At 38.3% G+C, this 23,412-nt stretch overlaps 6 protein-coding genes across 7 annotated transcripts in view; 3 read left to right on the top strand and 3 right to left on the bottom strand.

Annotated features, from left to right (window-relative positions):
- Nucleotides 1–437: 437 nt before the first annotated feature.
- Nucleotides 438–1,428, top strand: LOC112458634 (39S ribosomal protein L34, mitochondrial). Its single transcript, XM_025022373.1, has 2 exons — nt 438–577; nt 1,123–1,428. Exons 1-2 carry the CDS (start codon nt 537–539, stop codon nt 1,346–1,348), a joined length of 267 nt encoding a protein of 88 aa, XP_024878141.1. The 5' UTR covers nt 438–536; the 3' UTR covers nt 1,349–1,428.
- Nucleotides 1,405–3,217, bottom strand: LOC112458633 (mitochondrial RNA pseudouridine synthase Rpusd4-like). Its single transcript, XM_025022372.1, has 4 exons — nt 2,985–3,217; nt 2,355–2,541; nt 2,088–2,274; nt 1,405–2,009 (listed from the first exon to the last, which is right to left on the bottom strand). Exons 1-4 carry the CDS (start codon nt 3,184–3,186, stop codon nt 1,491–1,493), a joined length of 1,095 nt encoding a protein of 364 aa, XP_024878140.1. The 5' UTR covers nt 3,187–3,217; the 3' UTR covers nt 1,405–1,490.
- A 6,664-nt stretch (nt 3,218–9,881) lies between these two features.
- LOC112458625 lies at nt 9,882–11,943 on the bottom strand. The gene is made up of 2 exons (XM_025022361.1): nt 11,632–11,943; nt 9,882–11,201 (listed from the first exon to the last, which is right to left on the bottom strand). Exons 1-2 carry the CDS (start codon nt 11,916–11,918, stop codon nt 11,084–11,086), a joined length of 405 nt encoding a protein of 134 aa, XP_024878129.1. The 5' UTR covers nt 11,919–11,943; the 3' UTR covers nt 9,882–11,083.
- An 11-nt stretch (nt 11,944–11,954) lies between these two features.
- LOC112458624 (eukaryotic translation initiation factor 5) lies at nt 11,955–15,207 on the top strand. Its single transcript, XM_025022360.1, has 4 exons — nt 11,955–12,047; nt 12,333–13,839; nt 14,001–14,186; nt 14,491–15,207. The coding sequence occupies exons 2-4, from the start codon at nt 12,766–12,768 to the stop codon at nt 14,629–14,631; spliced, it is 1,401 nt and encodes a 466-aa protein (XP_024878128.1). The 5' UTR covers nt 11,955–12,047; nt 12,333–12,765; the 3' UTR covers nt 14,632–15,207.
- A 1,135-nt stretch (nt 15,208–16,342) lies between these two features.
- On the top strand, nt 16,343–21,524 carry LOC112458631 (ribonucleoside-diphosphate reductase subunit M2 B). Of its 2 annotated transcripts, none has more exons than XM_025022370.1 (7): nt 16,343–16,910; nt 18,664–18,726; nt 18,864–19,049; nt 19,224–19,465; nt 19,652–19,880; nt 20,045–20,263; nt 20,418–21,524. In XM_025022370.1, the coding sequence occupies exons 1-7, from the start codon at nt 16,380–16,382 to the stop codon at nt 20,583–20,585; spliced, it is 1,638 nt and encodes a 545-aa protein (XP_024878138.1). In that variant the 5' UTR covers nt 16,343–16,379; the 3' UTR covers nt 20,586–21,524. The 2 variants fall into 2 exon arrangements, with proteins under 2 accessions (XP_024878138.1, XP_024878139.1); XM_025022371.1 differs by lacking the exon at nt 16,343–16,910 and adding an exon at nt 16,952–18,035.
- A 136-nt stretch (nt 21,525–21,660) lies between these two features.
- LOC112458629 (1,2-dihydroxy-3-keto-5-methylthiopentene dioxygenase) overlaps nt 21,661–23,412 on the bottom strand; it is a 7,377-nt gene continuing 5,625 nt past the window's right edge. Inside the window, exons 2-4 of the mRNA XM_025022368.1 lie at nt 23,084–23,203; nt 22,244–22,423; nt 21,661–22,009 (exon numbers count right to left, since the gene is read on the bottom strand). Of these exons, the coding sequence (XP_024878136.1) occupies nt 21,875–22,009; nt 22,244–22,423; nt 23,084–23,203 (435 nt within the window). The 3' untranslated portion in view covers nt 21,661–21,874. The remainder of the gene's footprint in view (nt 22,010–22,243; nt 22,424–23,083; nt 23,204–23,412) is intronic.

Below are 23,412 nucleotides of genomic sequence, written 5' to 3'. Positions count from 1 at the left end.
AAACGTATTCAAATTCGATATGTCTCATTCGAAAGATTTATTTGAAAGATTAATTTGACAATTACGTTCGACAATTGCAATTTCCGATTAAGGAAATCGCGATAGCCATTGAGATATTTTATCGGTTGCCGCCATTTGCTCCTCTTTTTATACTGTCAATATTCGAGGTGAGAAGTCTATCGAAATTGCATTAACGACAAAATTGCACGTTGCAGTTTTTATAAGTAAAAACATGACGACCATATTATAGATAATTTATTTTACACACCTTTATGATGCAGAATTTCGCAACGGGTCCATTATTTGGTCAATCGCGCAATATTCGCCTCGGCCCGGCCGGCCGGCTCCGGCGGCAGTCCAAACTGTAAAACTTCTCGCTACCAGAGTGCGCCACGCGACAGTACACTGTCGGTTTACGGAAACGTTCGATGTTCGACGATTTTCGCCGGTGATCGTCGAGCGATTTGCGAGATTTAACCTAAAATTTTCCACTTCCGAATAATCCGAATGTGTTAAGACACTTGCGGTGTGAAAACATGTTTGGCAAATTGATCACGGGTGTATTTCAATCTTTACCGTAAATATTAAACTTTGTCTTTATTCTCGAAAATTAAGAACATTTTTCGAAATGACTTCCTGTAATCGTATCAATTTTCAATATACGTTCGCCGTCAAGCGTATTTTAGCTAACTTTCTACTCATACCGAATTATTTTGTAAGAAAAAAGCGATGAAATACGAAATTAAATTACAATATTAAGTAAAAGTATTACTTAATTATAATATTAAGTAAAAATATTCATTTGTAATTTGTGTCGTATGTCTTTCTATTATTACTAAATATAATCGTCCTACAAATATAATTTCGTATTATATGTACATTAATTGTGGCCAACGATCACCGGTGACCGTAATGAACCGGTGAACGTGTTAATAAGGATTAACATCTTGTTTGGCGATTAGAAACCTTCAACATTTAAAGAAGAGCAAGAGATTTGATTTTCTTCAATTTAAAACTGCTATTCACATTATTGACATAAGACGTAATACGGCAATGAGATCTTAGGTAACAAAGTATAGATATATTACGTATTAATATCACATTTTGTTAACATGTTTGCAGACGGGCCACAAGCCAACTTTCGTCGACAGCGACTGCGACAACGACTGCGGTATGGAGCCCATGGAGTTTAACATTTGTCAGAAACATAATGAGATATCATTTCCCTCATCCCAATGAAAGAAGACGTATAAAAAAGCACGGATGGTCTGCGAGATTGTCAACACCAAATGGTAGAAAAATTCTCCAGAGAAGAATCTTAAAAGGCAAACATGTGATATCTCACTAGTCATTGTTATGTTATCCAGCTGATTGATCGAAAGCATGAGAATATATGCTAAGAAATAAATATTATCAATTTAATTAAAATCCTTTTTATTACAATTACAATACTTATTGAGAAATGTGTGAGTTAATTACCGCCATATTTATTACACGTGAGCCAACACTTTTTCATCGTCTGCAACAGCATTCCTTGCTTCATCCGGTATATTGAACTTGAGCTGCTTGCAGGTCCAATCGAAAGGATCCATCAAAGGTGCATCTATTATTAAATCTTTTTTCTCTTTGCCTATAATTAAGCGCACATTTTTCAGATGTACGTGAGTCGGAATAATTTCTTGTTGACTCGGTGTCACATCTAGCAGATCTAGCAGTTGTCGATTCATCTTCGGCATATCCCAACAGGAATCGGAGAATGGATCGACTCTCAACCATGTACCCATGATTTCTTGGGCGCGCGATCCGTGAACATTATCTCCGAGAATCGGACTGTACAGCATCGTGGAAGCGAATAACCTGACAGCATTCCACTTTCTCGCGGATGCTTCGATTTCTATTAGGGAACTCAAATTATGCGTCGAATTGGATAAGAGTTTATAATCTATATTTAATATCTTGACGTCATTTCTCTTCACCTCGTTGTTACTCCACTGAGTCAAGATAACAGGCTGAAATGCACACGTAATCGTTATTTCAATGAACATCAAATTACTTCGTAGAGAACATATACATGGAGACAGATGTACCTTTTTGTCTCCTAGCGTAGACTTTTTTAAAATCATCGCTAGATGATATTTTCCTTTGATCTCGTTCGGAACTCTGATCGTGACCGCCCAATATTTCTTATATTTGCCTGCAGTTCGATTTCTCGCAATTTCTATCTGCCGACACACTTTGTCATTAATTCCAAAAACATATACGCCACTCATATATCTACAAAAATAGTTAATTTGTAAGTAAAATAAGTTTTTTTTTTTTTTTTAAGAAAAAAAGAAAGTGAAAGGGTTATGTACTTTTCTGCTCCCAAGCACGGTATTAAGATTGGTACATCTAATTCCTTCGCAAGGTATGGCAAAGTGTCTTGTACAGAATAATTCACTGCACCTACAATCTTGTGAGTTAACTGCAGACGTCGGTTTGTTTTTGGCATGCTATTAAGCATAGATATGCCATATGGTTTGTTTATTGCAATTATTCCATCTGTAAGAAAGTATTCACAGATTAATATTGAAATGTATCACTTTATCAGCTAAGTACAATTAAATATATAGACATTTATTTCCAATAAATTCAACATTTCTTATTATCTATTGAATAATATGACTTTTGTATGGACATCAAGAAAAAATCAACTTTGACAAAAAAAGGAAACTGTTATGCTAAAATAATCTACGCAAGTGGAATAACTGCGACTTTACATTTCTTTTAAGTTGTAATATTAATGATCATCGCAAATAATAAACATTATTTAACGGTCAATAATGCAGCAATTACATTAAAAAGCAAGGATTACTAAATTTCACAAAATGAACCAATAATTATTATTAATTAATAAATTCATCAATCTTATGATAACGAAAATAATTATTAATCTTGCTGGAAGATGCGAGTATTTAATCGACGTAGAACAATTTTTTCTCCACCTTCATTGTAAATCACATTCTTCAGCAAATCTTTCGCAAACTCGGTCTCCGATTTCCACGGGTGAATTTGGTTGTATGGATGGACCACCTTCTGCGTCGTCGTGTAACCCTTCGTCGTGCAATACCTTCTGTAACACGCGCGAAACGCCATCGCGAACTCGTTGGTCCGCATGCTTCTGAATACAGTCATCACGCCCTTCATTTCTCCCCGACTGAGATTCGCGAGTCGTTTTCTTTATATCTATCCTGCGGCTTCGGCCGCGTTCGGCGGAGAGAGGAGACACGGGCGACACGGGATCGCTCTTCGATTTGAGGTTAAACTCAACGCAACTACACGTGATAACCGGAGAAGCGAGACGATAATGACGACATGGGCTTATCCGTTTCGATCATTTAAGAAACGGACAATATCTTTATCTAGCAATGATTTTCAAATTTGGTAAAAGCGTGAGCTTTTGCATGCAGAATTCAGCGATTCACTGGGCGCACACGAGCATCAATGATCGTCGATGATGCCGGATGCCGTCACTAATGAGATATGACGAGAATGAGACAGAGAACCAGACCAGAAGCCAGAAGCGAAAAACTTGATCTAGAAATGTCGGCGTTTTAACCATTTAATTTCTAAATTATTTTATTATTTAACAGCTAAGACAACAAAAATAGTTGTTTGCATTTTCATGCATATATTATATATGACAAATAAACGAGAGACACTTAGGCATTTTGAAAACGTATTATTTTTATTATACAATAACTACATATACATATACATATATACGTAATACTGCCCTGCTAAAGAAAAATGCCGTATCTGCAAAAATTCACATTTTGAGTCATAAATCGATTAATTCTGACATTTTCCATCTCGAGGAATTCATTGGACTGGGGGCCGGATAAGTTTTACGAAATATCTTCATTTTAGAATAAATTCTTTTATATTTATAAAAGTAGGTTGAGAGGACTCATCCCTAATGTATGTATGTACAACAATTTGCATTGGCAAAATTATTATACGTAATGAAAATTTCTTTGGTAAAATATTTCAAAGAAGTTATAAACATTATCTACAACAATTCTTATATTATATTATTTATGATAACTATTATCACCGAACTATTAACACCAACAAATAAAAGACGATGATACTTGATGATGTTACTAAGAAGTATATAAGTTTTATAAATATAAGTTTTTATAAATAAATATATAATATAAATGTATAGGTATACATATATAGATATATAATTTTATATAAAATATACCCATATACCGCGTTTTCTTTTTCTTGTATAATCTCTATTTATATATGTATATAGGAAGAACAAAATTAAGTAGAAAAATAACTTTTGCATTGTCCTTTTAAAAAAAAGTAAAATTGCGATTAGATTATACAATATTCTATATGTAATCATATATGATCATTTTATGTCTCATTTTCTCAAACTTTATTTAAAAAAAAAACTACTAAAACTATTTTCTTAATCTTTTTTTTTTATAATTGTTTTCTTATTATTTTTCCAGTGTATACAGAGATTATACAAGAGAAAGGAAACATATATGGACACATATTTTATACATTTATTTATACACATTCTATACATTTCTTATATGAAAAATTTTTTACCATAAGAATAGTGCGAGGTCTTTTATATCGATAATCGATATCGATAGTCTTCAAATATCTCCGGCTCCCGGAGTTCCATTGATAGTCCCGATAATTTCTCCATGATTTATTTTTTTAAATAATATCTTGTTAATTATATTATATATAATTTTCAAGTAAACAATTGAAAAATGAGATCGTATTACCGAATACCGAGGATTGTCGATATAACATATTACATACGCAGCAGTATGGAACATGGAACACGTCGAAATGAGCCGCGTTCGCGGCGCTCGTGGCGTGGCGTTCCGTCGCTCCGCGCTCGCGACTGCGTTCAGGCAGTAGCCATCGCGCAGCGAATGTGATTCGTAGCATTCTTGGCAATCTCGTATTTCTCTCTCTTTTTTCAGTTCCGATTAATCGAGAACCGCCGACCTCCGCGCGCGACTACCGCGAAACACGACAGTCAGTAGCGTAAACCCTGTTCGTCGACGTCGCCGGGAGGCAACCGGGAGTGACGACGTAGAGCACCAGAAGGCCGGCTCTGTCCTTATCTCTCTCTCTCGCTCTCGCTCTCCTTTTCTCTCTCGCGCGAGCGAGCCATCTCGGCAAAGGAACTCGACTCCGTCGATCGGCACCGCGGGCCCACGTATCGCGCAACACCGACGTATCGGGTTGCTCCCCGGACAGGAAGGGCGATCCGTATTGTCTCGAATCTCGGCTCTCCCCGAGCGGAGGATTTTCACGCTAGAAAGCGGCCGTCCAGCAGGGCGATACCATCTTATATGACTTTACTTCGACGACGAGGTAAGTTTCTCCCGTATACATCACGGTATCATTTCTCGAATTTTTAACGGTCCGAGATGCGGACCGACGTGACGACGGCGGTCCAATCGACGTCCATTCAACGTCAATCGCGTCGATTGAATTGCCAATTAATTTTTTTTTCTCTCTTCCGATGCCATAACCTCTTTCTACCCACGTCGCTCGCTCGCTAATTTTAGCGACCAGCCATTTTGGACACGGCACGACGGGACACGGGACGTGCATGCGTGCGTGCGTGCGTGCGTGAGTGCGTGCGAACGAGCGAGCGAGAACCACGGGACCCCTCGCTCTCCTGCGGAAATGAGCGTGTGTCCCTCTCCCTCTCCCTCCGTTCGCAATGACGACTCGCGTGCGTGCGTGTCGCACGGCGCGTCATCGTCGGCGGAGGAAATGGAGCTTCTCTAAAAGCCGGTCTCCTGACCCAGCACCGCCGGACCCTTGGGTCCGCGCTTTTCGCTATTTTCACCTGCTATTTTCAGCTGCGCTCTTTTACTCCTAGACCTGACGCAAAAATAGGCGTGCGTAACGTAAGCGCGCGTCACGCTTGAAAATTCCGTGGACATGGAGAAAATTCGAAGACGACACGGAGAGGACCGTTCCAGGCTTTTCTGTAGGTGGAAGAGGACAGGGGAACGAGGGCGACTGAGCAAACGGGCTTCTTTGTTTCGCCTTGAACGTATATTTTTTACCTTAAACGTTTCGTACAACTTGGTGAGCTCTTGTACCCTCTGTATCGAGAATGGGACATGTGTACAGAAGGGAGGAAAGGAGCGAAGCGTAGGAAGCGCAGTGGAAACAAGCGGATCTATTTTAGCAAGCACCTCTCCAACTGGCCTATCACATCTGTATTCTGATGCGTATACGTGACCGTAATAAGGCATTTATTTCTTTTGTAACGAGAGAACGAGCAATTCGTTCTACGAGCGGGAACTGCTAGCATTTGACGAGCAGGATTTGATAGCCAGCATTGACGTAGGGCCTGTTCTTTTTAGTTGAACTTCTTTTGCACGGTTCATCTTTTTTCTTTGTCTTTTCACATTGGAGAGAAAAAGAGAAAAGATAAACCGTATATAAGAAGTTCAGCTAAAAAGAACAGGCCTATTTGTGACATTTTGTAGGCAATTGTGAGGGAAAGTTTTTAAGTACGGCATATAACCAGCTATGTAACAATATAGCTGGCTATATGCTGTACTTGAAACTTTGTTACTGAATGTCGTCCATTTATTACAAATAATTGTTTCTGTATATTACGTATTTCTCTCGAAGCATTGAATAAAATGGTAAGCCATTTACAGTATTAGAAATGAAATTAGGAATTATCAAGTTTCTAATATAATCGCTCTTTGTTTCTAATTTATACGTGAAATTTACGTATTCATGATGGAATATATTATTTTGTACGTTTTCTAGGTCTGTGGTCAAACGACGTTTGTTTTAAGAGGATTAAGAAGGCTTTCGAGAAGCCTGCTGAATTTGCTTTGTCCCCTTTGTCGCCATTAATTACACATTTTCGTAATTCCCGTGATTTCAGTTGGGAAATGGTGCATACTCTAAAGATAATTAAATGACGCGCAGAATTAACTTCTCGCTGTAACTGCCGTATAAGGATAAAGGTTGGAGAACGGAACGCAATGTTCCTTCTGACATTTGTACATCCTGTGTATTTATTTATTATTTTATAATATTACACAAAAGAGAAAGAGAAAATACCTTCTTTTGTAAAACCTGGGGCGAATACATTCGAAACGTTGAACTTGAAAAAAAAAGAAAGGAACGAGCGGACGCCTCTCGCGTGACGTTTGCATGCGAATTGCCGATTGCTGTGTCATCTAATAACTATTCCGAGAGTTCAATAGCGATTACGAATTATATATCAATGCTAATGTTACAACGAATGTATAATTAATCCCAGCATATTATTACTTTGCTAACGTCGATAGCGAGATGGTACCGACCGATCGAAAATTTTCAAATTTCATAAATCCGGGATTGATCTTCAACGAATCCCCTTGAATTTTCAGCCGAATATCGGCATAAAAATTCCAATTTTGCAAAACTCAATCTCCAGCTGTATCTCGCTATTTTTCCTTAGTATATATTTATATTTCCAGTATACGGTTTCCGATAGTAACGTTAGTTCGGAGACATCCAGTACTTGCTGCGATTAGATTATATAGCTGTAGATCTATTACTCGCAAATACGTCGATAAAAGAAACCTCGTAAGATAATAACATTCTTTCGGCGCGATTTTCTAGTCCGTGTTGTTCAACTTCGTCACGATCAGCAATAACTGGCTTGGCTCATGTTTGTAAATACATTCCTATCGACAATACGAACTTCCTCGAGCGCACGCAAGCGTCGGGCGCCAGTCTGTGTAGTTTGAGAGTCCGTGGAATTTCGAAAAGTTTGCTTCGGAAAAAGGTATTGATGTTATCAGGTACTGTTCGTATTTCTTACGTGTGTACAGAAGATATAAAATCGTATATAGATAATGAAAATCTCGACTCGATAAGATCGATCAAATGCAAAAATAGTTAAGAATTGAAGCTTCGTAAGAATTCGAATAATTCGAAAAAATTACGAGTAACCACAATAATAAGTAGGAATTAGAAGTTTCATTATTGTTTATTTTCGCGACATTCTGGAGAACGTCCGATTTGGACGTTGTCGAAACATTTAAAGACAATTGCGTCAGACAGGATTAATTCTAAATCTTCTTCCTTTGTCCGTGCGTGACTGGCGAGTGTGTTTTTTTTACGTTTATCTGGCCAAGATGGCCTGCTACTTTGACCCTTAAGCATGTACACGGCGCACGGTTCTCGATAACGATGCAAAATAATATTGTGCTTTATCAGACGGCAGCGGTTCTCAAGCGTCGTCTTTGTGCGACTCGTGGAATTTTCGTAACGCGATCCCTCCTCACGTAGGATAATTCTCCAATCCAATTTATCTCGCTCATTGTCAGACAAAACATTCTTGATCCGCGAATGCCTTTGCGCCCGAAACTCCGTCTTCTTCTTATGTTAGAACGTGCGCGTGTATACGCGCGCGTTTTGGCCACAGCGATGAAGTAATGTTACGAGTTCCAGCATATCGCTTGCCCTCACTTTCTCCGAATCCGAATCGCGAGCAGAGGCAAGCGTGCCAGAACGAGTTTCGCCGGGAGGAAAGTATTTATCGAGGATCGCCGGGCCGATAATTACGGCCGCATCGAGAACGTCGCGCTCCCGGACGGAGAACTCCCAAACGGAGTTGTCTATGTTGTTAAGACCGACCGCGAGAATCTATAAATTGTCGGCTTTACATTTAACGAGCACATAATTTTTTTTTTTTTGCGATGACGAATAACAAGTTTTCTTTCGAGGTATTCAAATGTTGGTTGAGACTCGTTGATTGAAAAAGTATATAAATGTGTAAATGTTGAGGCGCTGGTCTTAGGATTTGCCAATTCGGACGGATTTGCATTAATTAAACCTTTATATCTTGTAAAAAAAATCTGTTTAGTATTTAAGAATTATAGAAATGGCAAAAATATTCTCAAAAATTTATCAACGTTATATTACTTATTAAAAATGAGATTATTAAATCATTGGTCAAATTATATTATTTACCGCTTCTATACAGGCACGTTTATTACTTAATTTAATCCAACGCCCGATTTATCAAACACTGATTAGTTAAACACAGCCGGACAGAGAGTCACGCTCAACCCATGACGCGACCTGGACCTGGGTCAATCCACCCCGACCTATCTCACCGAGTTTTTTCCTAGAATCTTTCGCGCTATTCGCAAGTCGTCGACCAGGGACTCGATCAACTGCTAGGAAATTTTATCTCGACGTTAATTTAATATTTTTCTCCCCGGGATTAATTTAATTTCACGCATCCACACACACACACAAATGTAAATTCCACAATTTGTTAAAGAAGAGGCCTCGATTGCGAATCAGTTAGCCACTTGAGAGTAGAGTAGTGTGACCTTGCCCGAAGGCTGCTCTCTCCTTAGAAGAGGCGTCGTCGGCGTCCGGATCGGCGTCGTCGGCGTCCGGATCAATATACACGGTGGCGGCGAAAGGACGCGTGCGCGCCGCGGGGTAGGCCGACCTCCGGGGTCCCGAGAGTCGTCAGACTACGAAGAGACGAGTAACCACTCTAGTTGCGCTAGCGAGAGGCCGACCTTCTCAGCTCTCTTTCTCTCTCTCACACACACACGCTCTCTCTCGCGAACTACCCCCTGCGCGAGAATCGATTCTCTCTCGGCGACGCGACAAACCTGCTCCACTTTTTTCCACTCTTTCTCTCTCTTTCTCCGTCTCCGAGCCTCGTCCTTCTTCGACGTATCTCTCCGCTCGCGAGGGTGCCGTTGGAGAAGAGGAAGGAAGTCTGGATACACCTGCCGATCAACGACAGCAGCCGCGTCACCGTCGCAAATCACGACTTATGCGTCTGTACCGAGCAGGTAACTCTCCCGTTTCCGGTGCACGCACTTCCACGAGGGTGTTCAGGGTATTCCCCGGAACGGTCAGCACCTCGCGATTGGGTTAACCGAGATTTACTATTGCTGCGTAAATTCCGTCGCTGGGGAACGACGGGGAAAGTGACAGTTCTGCGGCTCCATGCGTGAACCCGAGTATCGAAATATTTGACACGTTTTGACACGTCACACTTTGACACGTTTTGTTCCGACAACGATGTTGTCAAATTGCGAGGGGCCAATATATTCGATTTATCATCCCAATCAATTCTCGCGGTCCATCTTCGCGAATACGTGCTGCCTTTGCTTAAAAAAAAAACCCATGTATAATTTAGAATCTTAAGAGTCTTGCCGCTACGTCTTGAAACGCCTTGAGGTGTCTTAACAGTAGCCGCGAATGCGACGCTTATAGCCCGGTAAATGGAGCGTAAGGATCAATATTAATATCGCACAGTTATTGTAAACAACAGGCACCGGCTGCAATCGGGTGCAGAATTACACACCACTTGCATACTGTACGACTGAAACACGAGAGTCCTTGTGCGAATCGCGCTCTCAGATATCTCGGATGCTAAATCAATAGAGGATGTCCCTCGAGAAGTGCCGTTCCTTACACTATTACAAGACGTTAACTTAATTGCTTGTGACAACCCGTAACTCCCCCGTATACAAACTTTCGATCGGTCTCGCGGAGTGATTGTGCGCGAATAAAAAAACAGTTCTTCGCTCACGAGGCGTGCCTGTGAACAATTTATTACTAGGAAATATTAATCGTATTGTTGTAGCGAATATTGTCATTTAGAAAACACAAGCGGAATTGATCGAGCGAATAAATCACATTCGAATAAATCCGGAGAAATCGAGTTATATCGCAAACATGTTTTGTGTCCGAGACATCAGCTTACCCCTTAATTTATTATAAGGTATATACACTTCGGTGCAATCATATCTCGAGTGAATCTTCATTTATTGCGACTGCATTTGTTCGATTATCGAGAGAGATGAAATTTGTCCGTCGCAATCTCGTTTTCGCAACTTCGTTCAGTCCGACTTAGCGGTCATCGCTATCATGTTCCTAATACGGCTCGTCCCGCACGAAAATCATCCGAATGATCGTTAGCATCATAGCCAGATGAAACGCACACCGGTCCCATGATCGTCCATCCGTCTGAAAATTATTCTGAATTTCATTCTCATGGTTTTGCATCTCTCGTGAACGCTTTTAGCAGACCACTAACTCGCATGGATAAGAGCAGTCCGCAAGATTCGCCCTCGGATTCCTTGATTCCTTCGCGTCCAGGATCTTCAATCCTACAATTAAAATGATTCCGATAAGATCGAGGTTAAAGGAAAAAAAAAACAATAAGAATAAGAATAATATATTATCTTAATTAAAGTTGGGCAGATAGAGTTGCACAAACTATTCTAAGCAAATACAAATGTTTCGGTTTCCAACTCTAAATGATTTCTTAAATTAAAGTTCTATTTTTCTCTCTAAAATTTAATATACAATATAATGAAATTTCCTTATACGGTAAAATAAATTTAAAATAACATTCCAGATAAGTTCTTTTAATTAGTTTCAATTCTCCAAATTTGAGATCAGATTTCTACTAATTTCCTTTGATTTTCTTTAAATATATAAAAATAATATCTTCAATTTATTTTAGCAACGGGATAATGTAAAAAAAAATAAAGTTACAAAAATTATAATCTAACAAAAAATCGAAAGTGACTAAACTGGATTAGGACAGTTCCAAGATTGTTTTTGTTCTTCTTTCTTGCAGAAACATCCAGGATATCATCCAGAGGGAAAGGATCGGCGTGTAGCAAAGGCGGCGGTGACAGTAGAACACTATTATCCGACTGGCGATCATCAAACGGCAACACCATCACCACCCACGACCGTTCGTTTTCGTGCGACGAGTTAACCGCCGAGTTAACGTCGACATCATCACCAACCTGGTACCACCGATTGCCAGGCTTTCTTACGGCGACCAGCGACGGACAGGCAGCGTGTATGATCATTGAGGACTACCCCCCTACCCCACCCGCCACCGCCAAACCGAGGCAACACCCGAGGCATCAAGATACCACCCAACGATTCCTAAACCTCCACCTGGTCCTGCCTAAGCACAGGACCTCAAAATTTTCCAGGTTTGTGAGTCAGTCTGGTTAGTGTCAATTTTTTTATTTTAAATTTTGTTGAGAAAATTGATAATGTGTTTAAAAGAATTATTGTTATTACTGCTCAAATCTGAAATTCTAAGAATAACTTGAAGACATTGAAAAAGAATTATATTTATTAAAATATATTTTAAATCTACAAGTCTTGCTACAAAATGCGTAACAATTCTTTTAATTCAATTAGCGATTCAGGTTAAAGATTAATGGCAGTTTGAGTTATTGCAATATTAAAGGCGAGTTTCTTCCTCTTTACAGTAATAGGCATCGGAAGCTACAGCCATTCAGGGAAACGTGACTGGCGTTAGCGGGTAGCGGCGCGGCACGCCTTACTGCTAATAAGGACTACAATCCTGAGAAGAGGAAGAACCACCCTGACTCGACACGCTGCTACGAGCTACCACGAGCAGGTAGCATCCATTGCCTGCTACTGGCTATTGCCGGCTACCAAGCTGCCGCTGGCTGGAAACGTGCGACAGAGGAGATCTAGAAGAAACAGGACGAAGACGTTACCCACCTGAGAAAGAGGAGAAAGAAGGAACAGAGCCAACGTCATCTCACGAGCTGCTCAAGCGTCGATCTTTTTGTCGTGATTTGTTAATATTTTCACAACGACGTCTCGTCAGAGATCCTTGTCGATCGGAGAAGTTAAGTTTGTTAAGAGCAAGAGAAGGCGGAAACATCGGTCACCATGGCGAGCGTGAACGTCAATCGCAATGTCAGCGATGCTTTTTATCGCTATAAGATGCCGCGAATCCAGGCGAAGGTGGAAGGCAAGGGAAACGGTATTAAGACAGTGATCGTCAATATGGTGGATGTGGCGAAGGCGATCGGTCGTCCGGCTACGTATCCGACCAAGTACTTCGGTTGCGAGTTGGGCGCGCAGACGCAATTTGACTTCAAAAACGAGCGTTTTATCGTCAACGGCTCGCACGACGCGACGAAGCTGCAAGACCTGCTGGACGGTTTCATCCGAAAATATGTTCTTTGCCCAGCCTGCGACAACCCGGAAACCGAACTGATGGTTAGTTCGAAGAAGGGCACGATCTCGCAGGGTTGTAAAGCATGCGGACATCATGGCCTTCTTGAGAGTAATCATAAGTTGAACACGTACATCTTGAAAAATCCGCCGAGCTTGAATCCAGCAGTGCAGGGTAGCTCTTTGACGGAGGGTAAACGTGGCAAACGCTCGAAACGCGCCAATGGCGACGCCGGGGGTACAATCACCACCACCACGGCCACCACTAACGGCAACGATCGATCCGGTTCTCCGGAAAATGACGTCAACAATTCTACAGACATTGTGGTAGAACCACCGCCAGTAAGAACGATCAACGACGACGGAGATGACCTTAAATGGGCGGTGGATGTGTCCGAGGAGGCGGTTAGAGCTCGTCTCCAAGACCTGACGGATGGTGCGAAAGGTATGACTATCAGCGATGATCTTGAGAAGAGCGAAAAGGAGCGCATGGACATGTTCTACAAACTGGTTAAATGCCGTCGCGATGCCGGCCAGCTGGACAACAATCATAAGGAGCTCGTGACCGAGGCGGAACGTCTCGAGATTAAGACCAAGGCGCCGTTGATCCTTGCCGAGTTGCTGTTCGATCAGGGAATCGCCGCGCAGGCGAAGAAATATCGAGTATTGCTGCTGCGCTTCACTCACGACGACATTAAGGCGCAGAAATATTTGATCAGAGGAATCGAGCAGGTGATCGCATTGCATAAGGAGGCGTTGATGCCGAAGGTTCCCGGAATCCTCAAGGTAAACAAATTAATTTTTTGGGAATTTTTTGGAATTAATTTTAGGAAATATTTTGAAAAGTTTGTTAGGGCATTCAGTGAGAAAGTATTAATATATGTCGTAATTCTTAGCTATCGCCATTGACTTAGTAAATAATTTAAAATATTTGCATGCATTCCTAGTTGTTTTACGACGCTGATATCTTGGAAGAGAAAGCATTTGACGAGTGGTCGAGCAAAGTTAGCAAGAAATACGTCTCAAAGGACCTGTCGCAAGAGATTCACGATCGAGCTGCACCATTTTTAACATGGTTGAAAGTTGCAGAGGAAGAGGAGTCTGAATCCGAGGAAGAAGATGACGATGTGCAGGTAATCTCATTGTGCTTCTAAGAGAGATGCTAATTTAATTCAATTTTTAAATTATTTTTTAATTCTTCTATTTAATTATTAATTAAATATATAAAAAAAGCTTTTTTGTTTTACTTATTTATTTGTTTGGGGGGGGGGGATAAGTAAATTAAAAATGACTCGACTTGAAAGATTAAACTTTCTTGTTTCTTTCAAAGTAATCCATTGAATTTAAGCTTCTTTCCTCTGCATTATTCACACCCTTAAACTATTTCGATATACTTTTTTTTTTTAACTTTGTCTGGTTTCAAATTTTCCATTTTAGATCGAATACGACGATAGAGCCAAGCAGGAATCCCTGAAACAACAGCAACCGCCGACCACGCCGAAGCCTGCCGCCGCCACCGCAGTCGCTGCCGCCGTGAACAATGATTCCGAAGATGATTTCGATATCGATGCCATTTAAAGCACACACATACACCGTATACACGTACCGTACATCCAATACACATATACGCATACACACAAGCGCGACGGATGACAAGAAACACTGTCCGAGCCGTAATATCCGGGATGGATAATCATTTTCCTCTCGAACAGAATCGTGCAAATGCAATCTCAAGTTATACGCAAATAGATATAGGATTTTCGTTGTTTTAGACTGACGAGAGTGACATAATTAAACAATGCCGTTTACACGCCAATGATGAAAAAGGAGGAAAAAAAAGAAAGAAAGAAATTTTAACCGTTCCTAAGAGTTTAGCGTGATTTATCTATGTACAGTATATTCGCAATACTTTTAATTGTTTTAACGATGCAAATACGCATTTACTGGAAGATCGTTATTTCCTTAATATTGATCGATTGTTGTCGAGACTTTTTAATGGTGCGCGTATATCTTGAAATGCATCCCTTTCAGACAAAAGAAGACATACATAGAGTTCATGAGCATTGTCGGGAAATTGGCCTGCTAAAAGCGTTCTTTATTGTATTTACTTATTCTAATTATTATCCAAATAAATATGGTTTATTGCAATGATCACCCGATGTCTTCGCTTTTTGCAGCTAACGGAAAAAATAGGAAGAATAGGTGTTGCAACTGTAGCATCATGTAGCATGCAGATGTAGCGTTAATCCATCAATAAGGATATTTAATTCAAATTTGTCGATTAATATAGTCATAATAATGAATCGGTGATGAATTGCCGAGCTGATCCCTATTTTTGTACGTTACTTACGTAAAGCTTGGTTCTGTTCATCTTGAACGTATTTTCTCTTTAAAATAAGAGATAAGGGGAGAAGAAGGCCGCAATTCGAATTCCGCGTTGGCCTCGCGCCAAGTGAAGCGGACGGCGATTGAAACTCATTTCGACGAGTTTTGGAACTCGCCGGTATGTGAAAACGCGAGTCATCGTCCGCGAAACTTGTTTTCACGAGCAGCTGCGACTTGTCCAAATAAGTCCGTTTTACGTGTAGCCACGCTATGCTGTGCTTTCTTAAAACAAGACAAATCCATAATTAATCGAAGGGAGAGAAAGGAAGGGCGAAAAGAGTTCAGCTGCCAAGACCAAGCTTTATTAGGTTTATTTTAAAAGCGATAAAGTCAGCTCCGCTCGTAGTGATCGTAATTGGCGATTAACTATAAGTAGCATATTGATATAACAAATGATACAAAAACGGCTAATTGTAGTCAGTTGTGCTAAATATTCCTTCAAATGATTCATACACATTGGTTCAGCGTTCAGCAGACCAAGCCGCTCAGCAACAATCGAACGTGATTGGCTTTTACTTTTAGAACCAACCAATCAAGGCAGAGTGTTGATAAGACGAACTCAACAATTGTGTCTGCTGAACGCGCCCATTTACTATATACGTTTACGCGAGCGTTACTTCTGTAGTAACATGCGATAATTCGTTCGCGTAAACGGGATTTTGTAGTAACTTACGATAATTTATTACACGTAAACGAGTGAATTATCGTAACTTATTACAGAAGTAACGCTCGCGTAAACGTAGTAATTGTAACTTAATTATCATATATACTACACGTTTATGCGAGCGTTTTACTTCTGTAGTAACTTACGATAATTCCTTCGCGTAAACGGGATTTTATAATAACTTACGATAATTTACTCCGCGTAAACGAGTGAATTATCGTAATAGTTACTACAGAAATAACGCTCGCGTAAACGTAGTAATAGTTGTCCCTTCTCGATGACGATTTATCCGCGACGCGCTCATCGCGCAGTCTCGTCAAAACGCGCGGGAAAACCACCGACATCGCCGAGCGTCGCGGGAGAGATTCTCGTCGGCGAATCGTCCTTCGCGACCGTGAGAAATTCATCTCGGAATATTTCCGGCCGAGGGACGCGCGAAAAGGGAAGAGAGAACGAAAGACGCGAGAGCTCGCAAAATTTGGCGGCAAGGCCCGATCAGCTGATTGGCGGACGGCAGTTTGGACGCGAAACTCTGGCACGGGAGGCCAATCAACACGCGATCGAGATAATAATCGTCTCGCTGGTGCCAGTGCCCAGTCAGCCCAGTGTTTCCTGCTCCGTTCGTTGGAACGGTTCCCGGCATCACTTGTCACCCATTGTCGTCCGTCGTCGCCGTCGCCGTCGCTCTCACCCTCGCCGTTGTGTTCCTGATCGCCGAGTCCAGCTGGAAAAATCGAGAATAACGATGGCGTTGCACGAATCCACAAAGGAAAACGTTCGCAAGCACCTCGAGGACGTGTCGTTGCACGTGAGTCCGCTGTTTTCTCCTTCCTCGTTCCCGCCGGGCCCACGTACAATTAACCGTCTCCGTCGTACCGCATCTTCTGTCTCTATATTCTTGCAGATTGAACGTTTCGTTAGCGATCATGCCGCGCGTGTCTTCGTTATCGGTGTTATCACTAAACAGCGCGAGTGGAAAAATCCGTTGAGTTGCGGGATCGGTCGTCCCTCCGTTCCCTACGCCCACGGCCCACACGCGAAACAGCAAGAAACGGCTGCGTTTGAAAGGAAACGAGCATGCGGTAGATGAATGAAATTTCTGGCGATAATTGAAGAAAAAAAAAATATTGATGTCTACAGAGATATATACGGGATGTTCCATTTAGAACTCGTTTTAATAACACTGACCAATTCGGAGTAAGTTTCTTCTTAAAGAAAATGTCCAGGGAACTGAAGATTAATTTATAACTCCCTCGTGAACATAATTTCCCAAACGGGACATATGATATGTCGTAAAAACGTCACATCATAAGACGTTTTTAAGACATTATATGTCCCGATTTGGGGCATGCGTGTTGCCCGGATCGCCATAGGAAAATTCTAACGTGTCCACGTTTTAGGTGCGCCGCTTCCACAAATAGAATTGCGTAATTCCAACAAGAGGGTCCTGTCCTATGAATCCCTCCTTCTATATATATATGTTCGTCGCATTCGGACTTCGGAGTCGACTCTTCGATCTGTTTTCCGACGACCAGTTATGTACCGGACACGTGTCTCTGCGCGAAAACGTATAAATTCTCCGCCATTCATTAACGGATTAACGCGATGGAGAGCACGCAGTTTGGAAAACTCGTTAACGCGATGGGAAGCGCGCGTTTCGAAACACAAAGATCATTAACGACAGTAGCGATAACGTTAAAAGGCTTGGTCGAGGCATGTCTCACGCGCTGACGCGTGCATTTTAAACGGCTTGTGTGTACTACACTGTATTAACTATATATGTATGGAGCAGCTGCGCATATATATCTGTGTGTGTTCAATATAGAGCTTAGAATGTCCAGTGTTTTTCATCAGAATGTTTTATCATTAAATATAATATTCGCGATTTTGTACTCGTTGTTATCGTCGTCGGTAACCTAAGATGAATGAAGAGGTAAATAATTTCTCTGCATTATTCTCACTGGCAAAATTCCTCCACCTACTCTTGATACTCCTCTAGGTTATGAATATTTTTGCAAGAAGTATATTAACATTTGTAAGAAGTATGTTAACATTTGTGTATAAAGGAACAACTATATATGACAAATTTGCCTTCTCAGATTTTCTCCCGATTAAAATAAATTTGGATACTTCAATTCATTAGTTTAACAAATTGCACAATTTAAAATCCGCACGATATCGAGTTCTAAATAAATTGAGTGTATTTAATTCTAGATATTTCTCGGTGCAAAATATTTTAGAATTCTATTTATTATTTTGTCATCTGTTATTATATTAAGAATATTTTACACCAAGGTGACGCTCAGAAATGTTTGTTATTTTTTGCACAAGATTATGCAATCCTATTCTCTATACTTATATGGATTTATTTTAAATGAGTAATGCGTTTAATGCAATTGCGGAAGTTTCTTAAATTATTATAATTTATATAACACTGCATATTAGTTTAGAATACATTGACAATTGAACTGACAAAGTAATTCATCGAATTGTGTGATTCCTGATGATGTAATTTATGTATTTACAATGTTAGTTTAAATTAACAGTTTTTTTTCTTACAGACATCACCAAAGAAATCATGCATTTCTCCAACTATTTCTCAGGATCATGGCTTGAAAACTGGGGTAGGTATAGCCTATTTACTCATATACCAATTTTGTGCTTGATATATTTAATTTCTTTATATATTTTTTATATATTTTATTTTATTTTATTAAAATTTCATTGATTACGATATTTAGTAAAAACAATAAATTTGCAGCTTACCAAAACAAATGCTGTACGAAAGGTACAACTCAAGGAGGACTTCAATCCAGAATTAGAGCCACTGCTTCAGGAAGGCTCAAACCGCTTTGTAATTTTCCCTATTCAATATCCTGATATCTGGGATATGTACAAAAAGGCTGTAGCCTCCTTTTGGACCATAGAAGAAGTAGCTCTTCACAAGGTAAACTTTTAAAGTTATAATATATTTTTCTAAAGATATAAAAATATACAGCTTGAAAACTTAACACATTTAACAGTTTAGTAATTAAAAAAGTTTTAAGTAGAAAATATGCAAAATAGAATTAATAAATATTTCATATTCAATGATAACAATGAATTCTTGTAATTTTTACAGGTAGACAAGAAGGACTGGGATGAAAAGCTAAGTTCCGACGAGAAACATTTTATCTCTCATGTTTTGGCATTCTTCGCCGCTTCCGATGGTATCGTTAATGAGAATCTGATTGAGAGATTTAGTCAGGAAGTGAAAATCGCCGAAGCACGTTGTTTCTACGGCTTCCAAATCGCTATAGAAAATATTCATTCTGAAATGTATTCTTTGCTCATTGAAACTTATATTTCTGATCCGAAAGAAAAGTAAGTGGAATTGGCATATATTTGCATACTCACAAATATATAGTAGATATTACAATTTTTTTATATATACTTTTAAATTGTACATAAATTAAATATTACTTTTTTATTTATATTGCATTTATATTTTAATTGTTAGATATTAATTACTTTAATTACAGAAACTATATTGATTAATCTTATTTCCAGAGATTTCTTATTTAATGCAATCGAAACACTTCCTTGTGTGGGAAAGAAGGCCAATTGGGCATTGAACTGGATCAATCAGGATGGTGCTACGTTTCCTGAACGTGTAGTTGCGTTCGCGGCAGTTGAGGGTATCTTCTTCAGCGGCAGTTTTGCAGCGATTTTCTGGCTGAAGAAACGAGGAGTCATGCCAGGGCTCACCTTTAGCAACGAACTCATCTCGCGAGACGAGGTCAGTAAATTAATTTTATTTACATCTATTTACACACAAGTTATTTAATTTATTTAATAAGTAGATAATTTTTATCTAACATAAGTTAATATATATTTCTTTCTGTGTTTTCTTTATTACATCATGTTTATACTCATTATTTTATTTTTATTGTTTACATTTAGGGATTGCACTGCGATTTCGCGTGCTTAATGTTTAAACACATCGTACAAAAGCCGTCGTTCGAGCGTGTGAAGTCGATCATAATGGACGCCGTCGAAATCGAAAAAGAATTTTTGACTCAGGCGTTGCCGGTCGAACTGATAGGAATGAATTGCACACTTATGTGTAACTACATCGAATTCGTCGCGGACAGATTGTTCGTTGCATTAGGATTTGAAAAAGTAATGTATAAAAAAGCTTATTTATTATTTTTGTCGTCATTTTTATATTTATCACGCTTTTATTTTACATAATTGATACTAATAATGTGAGAAAGTTTTAGATTTTATTTAAATTTTACTTATTAAGAGATATAGAATATTGTGATAATTTTAGGTTTACCATTCGGAGAATCCGTTCTCGTTTATGAATTTCATCTCTCTGGAGGGGAAGACAAATTTCTTTGAGAAGAAAGTGGGCGAATACAAGAAATTTGGTGTCGCGGAAGAAGGTTCTCAAAAGAAGAGCAGCATGTCAAGTGTGGTGTTTGGTGCAAATTTTTAATACAAAAGGTTTAAATATACAAATATAAAACAAACAAAAAATATTGCATACGCTCCACGATGGAGAAAAAGAAGGACACATCAATAATTTTCCGTGACTTTGAAATAATTTTATATATAACGATAAAGTTTTGAGAAAAAATCTTTGACAAATATTCGCGAGAGGAAATGTTTGTATAGTGTTTATAGAATATATATAAGTTGACGGCATCAACAAAAAGGGTATTATACACGCATTTTTGCATATTTTCAGTTACAATCGTAATTTTTGAAATGCTATTTTACCAGTAGTATGTTTCAAAAAAGTATAGCTTTAATCTATGAAATTTTTAATGTTATTTTTTTATATTTAATTCCTATTGCAACTGATGAGAAAACTTTAGGAAGAAAAAAAATTATTGTACAAATAATGCTTCTAAAAAGTTGTTCTGTGATTAGAATACTTTTCCATGATGCCGTCAAATTGTTTGACAAGCTTTTGAGAAGCAAACCGTGTTTGTCAAGATCTTAAAAATGTACAGAGTATTATTGATTGAAACAAATTTTAATTTATTGTATAGAGACTAAGCGCGATATTTGTGACACTTTCGGAAATGTTTTTTTTTGGATTTGATTAAGATTTATTTTATAATTGAACAACTCAATTAAAGAGTTAGACATTAATATTCATTTCTTGTCAGAAAGTTAAAATATATGAGCATGATAAAAGCTTTTGTCTCATGTACACTTCCATTATAAAATCTTACTAATGATTGGACATATCGAAAAAAAATACTATAAATTTGAATAAATAATCACATAAATACAGAGTCTCGAGTACTTAAAAACTTAAAACTGCAACTTAAAATAGTATTCGTATAGATAAGTCTTTGCATGTATGTAAACAATAACTATGTGGCAATAAAGCTAATTAAATAAAGCTTCTTTTATTACGATTGAATGTTAGTGATTCTGAAAACGAAAAGAGGATTTAAAAGATAAAAAAATACAAAAAAGGATATAGTCATAAATTGAAATATGGAAAAATTAAAATAGATTTTCGTTTTATTTAAAAATATATATCTACAAGATCGACATATGTTGAAAAAGAAATTGTACGTATAGCTGCTTTATATTGTTCATTCACAGATTATCATATGCTTATATAACATACACTTGTATATATACAATATTTAATATTCAAGTATGATGATATACATTGGTAACTTCAAGTATAATAGTTTAATGAAAGATAGATATAAAAAATATATTTTCTTATGGAAGCTTATGTATATAGTTAATACGGGGTTATTAAACCAAAGGTACTTCAAAGCCTTTCTGCAGTCGATTGAGGTACTGCTTGCGGCAGTCCATGTTTTCAGCCGGTCTGTTGTACGGCAGCCAAACTGGTTCTCCCACAAAGTATCTCTTTGCTTTTATATAATTCTAAAAGAGTTTCCTCGAAAATTAGAGATCTATTTAGGATTAATTGGAAATCACAAAATTTATCTTAAATTTACTCTGAATTAGAGACTTGTTTAGCACATATTTATTTTTAAAAAAGAGAAAAACTTTTCCCTCACGTGTTTAAAAAATGATTTGGAGAAAGATAAACAATGTGTGTCGAAAGATCAGTCGAAAAGAGAAGAATACATTTATAAATATTCTTACGTTACTTACGTTAGTGTCCAGAGTAAAGCGATGATAAATCCCACTGGGTATGATTATTAGGTCGCCGGCCGTCACTTCAATTCGAATCCATTGATCATCCTTGTCCCGCACGTCGAAGTAGCCCGATCCATCCAGAACCAGACGTATCTCCTCGTCAGTGTGAAGATGTTCGGTGAAGAAGTTTTTCAACTAAGAATTAAATTCGGACAGAAAGGTATTAATATTACGAGATGTGCGAATTAACAATTTTTAATGTTGAATCGAATCGAACTTTATTTCCCTTTTTGAATCCGAATCGAATTGAAATATAATTTTTAACAGTATAATTATTATTATAGATTGAATTCTAACATGTAGAATAAGAGAACATTATAATATGAAAAAAATAATATTGATTATATAATATAAATTCGCTTTAAGGTAGGAAATATAATTACATTCTATTGCTACTTAATAGCTGCTCAGTGAGCGGTTGTAGTACTAAAATACACACCCATTGAATGCAACAGTTTAACATGACCGCATTGTTTTGCTTATTAATAGAAAATATTTATTATTTTATAAAATTAACAATATATATGATTTGTTTTCGAGCTATCTAGATTCGAAATTTTCTAATAGCTCAGATTTGAATCATAGAAATTCAAAATTGAATCGAGCCGAATCTCGAATCTCATCCGAATCGATACGATTAATATTCGAATAGCTCGCACTTTCTAATTAATATAATTAAAAGTATTGAAGAAATATGCTGTTAAACGTATGACGTCGATTAAAAATCTTGATGTTTTATTATAATAAGGAATAATAATAATTGCGAATCTAAAATAGAGATAATATGTTTCGTACCTTCTCTTCGTAATTTGATAAACACTCTTTGGAGCATGTTATTTCGTCTTCATACGAGTAACCGCGTTTCTCGCGTAATTCTTTCAAAGTAGCATCCGTCTCATAATTTAGATGATTTATCTGGAAAATAGATATTTTATATATTATAAATACAGTGAGTTAGTTTGTCACTTATAAAATTTTATCTATTCGATATAAACACGCACATCGAATCGTGGTAGTCTAAAAGTTTTATTTATATTAATATATAATATGCATTATATATATACATATACTATATATATATATATATATATATATATATATATATATATCTTTATGGTTCGGCA

This window comes from Temnothorax curvispinosus, unplaced genomic scaffold, assembly GCF_003070985.1.
Source record: "Temnothorax curvispinosus isolate PA1 unplaced genomic scaffold, ASM307098v1 QBEX01009046.1, whole genome shotgun sequence".
NCBI classification, from domain to species: domain Eukaryota; kingdom Metazoa; phylum Arthropoda; class Insecta; order Hymenoptera; family Formicidae; genus Temnothorax; species Temnothorax curvispinosus.
The sequence above is the reverse complement of the archived record's forward strand: the minus strand, read 5'-3'. Positions and strand labels throughout refer to the sequence as shown.

Excerpts from the sequence above, each read along its gene's own strand:
- LOC112458624 (XM_025022360.1), top strand. The coding sequence starts at position 12,766 with ATGGCGAGCGTGAACGTCAATCGCAATGTCAGCGATGCTTTTTATCGC. Across the intron at positions 13,840-14,000 it reads AGGTTCCCGGAATCCTCAAG|TTGTTTTACGACGCTGATAT; the intron begins GTAAACAAATTA and ends ATGCATTCCTAG. Across the intron at positions 14,187-14,490 it reads AAGAAGATGACGATGTGCAG|ATCGAATACGACGATAGAGC; the intron begins GTAATCTCATTG and ends TTTCCATTTTAG.
- LOC112458634 (XM_025022373.1), top strand. The coding sequence starts at position 537 with ATGTTTGGCAAATTGATCACGGGTGTATTTCAATCTTTACC. Across the intron at positions 578-1,122 it reads GGTGTATTTCAATCTTTACC|ACGGGCCACAAGCCAACTTT; the intron begins GTAAATATTAAA and ends ACATGTTTGCAG.
- LOC112458633 (XM_025022372.1), bottom strand. The coding sequence starts at position 3,186 with ATGAAGGGCGTGATGACTGTATTCAGAAGCATGCGGACCAACGAGTTC. Across the intron at positions 2,542-2,984 it reads GAATGTGATTTACAATGAAG|ATGGAATAATTGCAATAAAC; the intron begins GTGGAGAAAAAA and ends ACTTTCTTACAG. Across the intron at positions 2,010-2,087 it reads CTACGCTAGGAGACAAAAAG|CCTGTTATCTTGACTCAGTG; the intron begins GTACATCTGTCT and ends TGTGCATTTCAG.
- LOC112458631 (XM_025022370.1), top strand. The coding sequence starts at position 16,380 with ATGACGATTTATCCGCGACGCGCTCATCGCGCAGTCTCGTCAAAACGC. Across the intron at positions 16,911-18,663 it reads TCGAGGACGTGTCGTTGCAC|ACATCACCAAAGAAATCATG; the intron begins GTGAGTCCGCTG and ends TTTTTCTTACAG. Across the intron at positions 18,727-18,863 it reads ATCATGGCTTGAAAACTGGG|CTTACCAAAACAAATGCTGT; the intron begins GTAGGTATAGCC and ends ATAAATTTGCAG.
- LOC112458625 (XM_025022361.1), bottom strand. The coding sequence starts at position 11,918 with ATGATCATACACGCTGCCTGTCCGTCGCTGGTCGCCGTAAGAAAGCCT. Across the intron at positions 11,202-11,631 it reads CTTGGAACTGTCCTAATCCA|GATTGAAGATCCTGGACGCG; the intron begins GTTTAGTCACTT and ends TTTTAATTGTAG.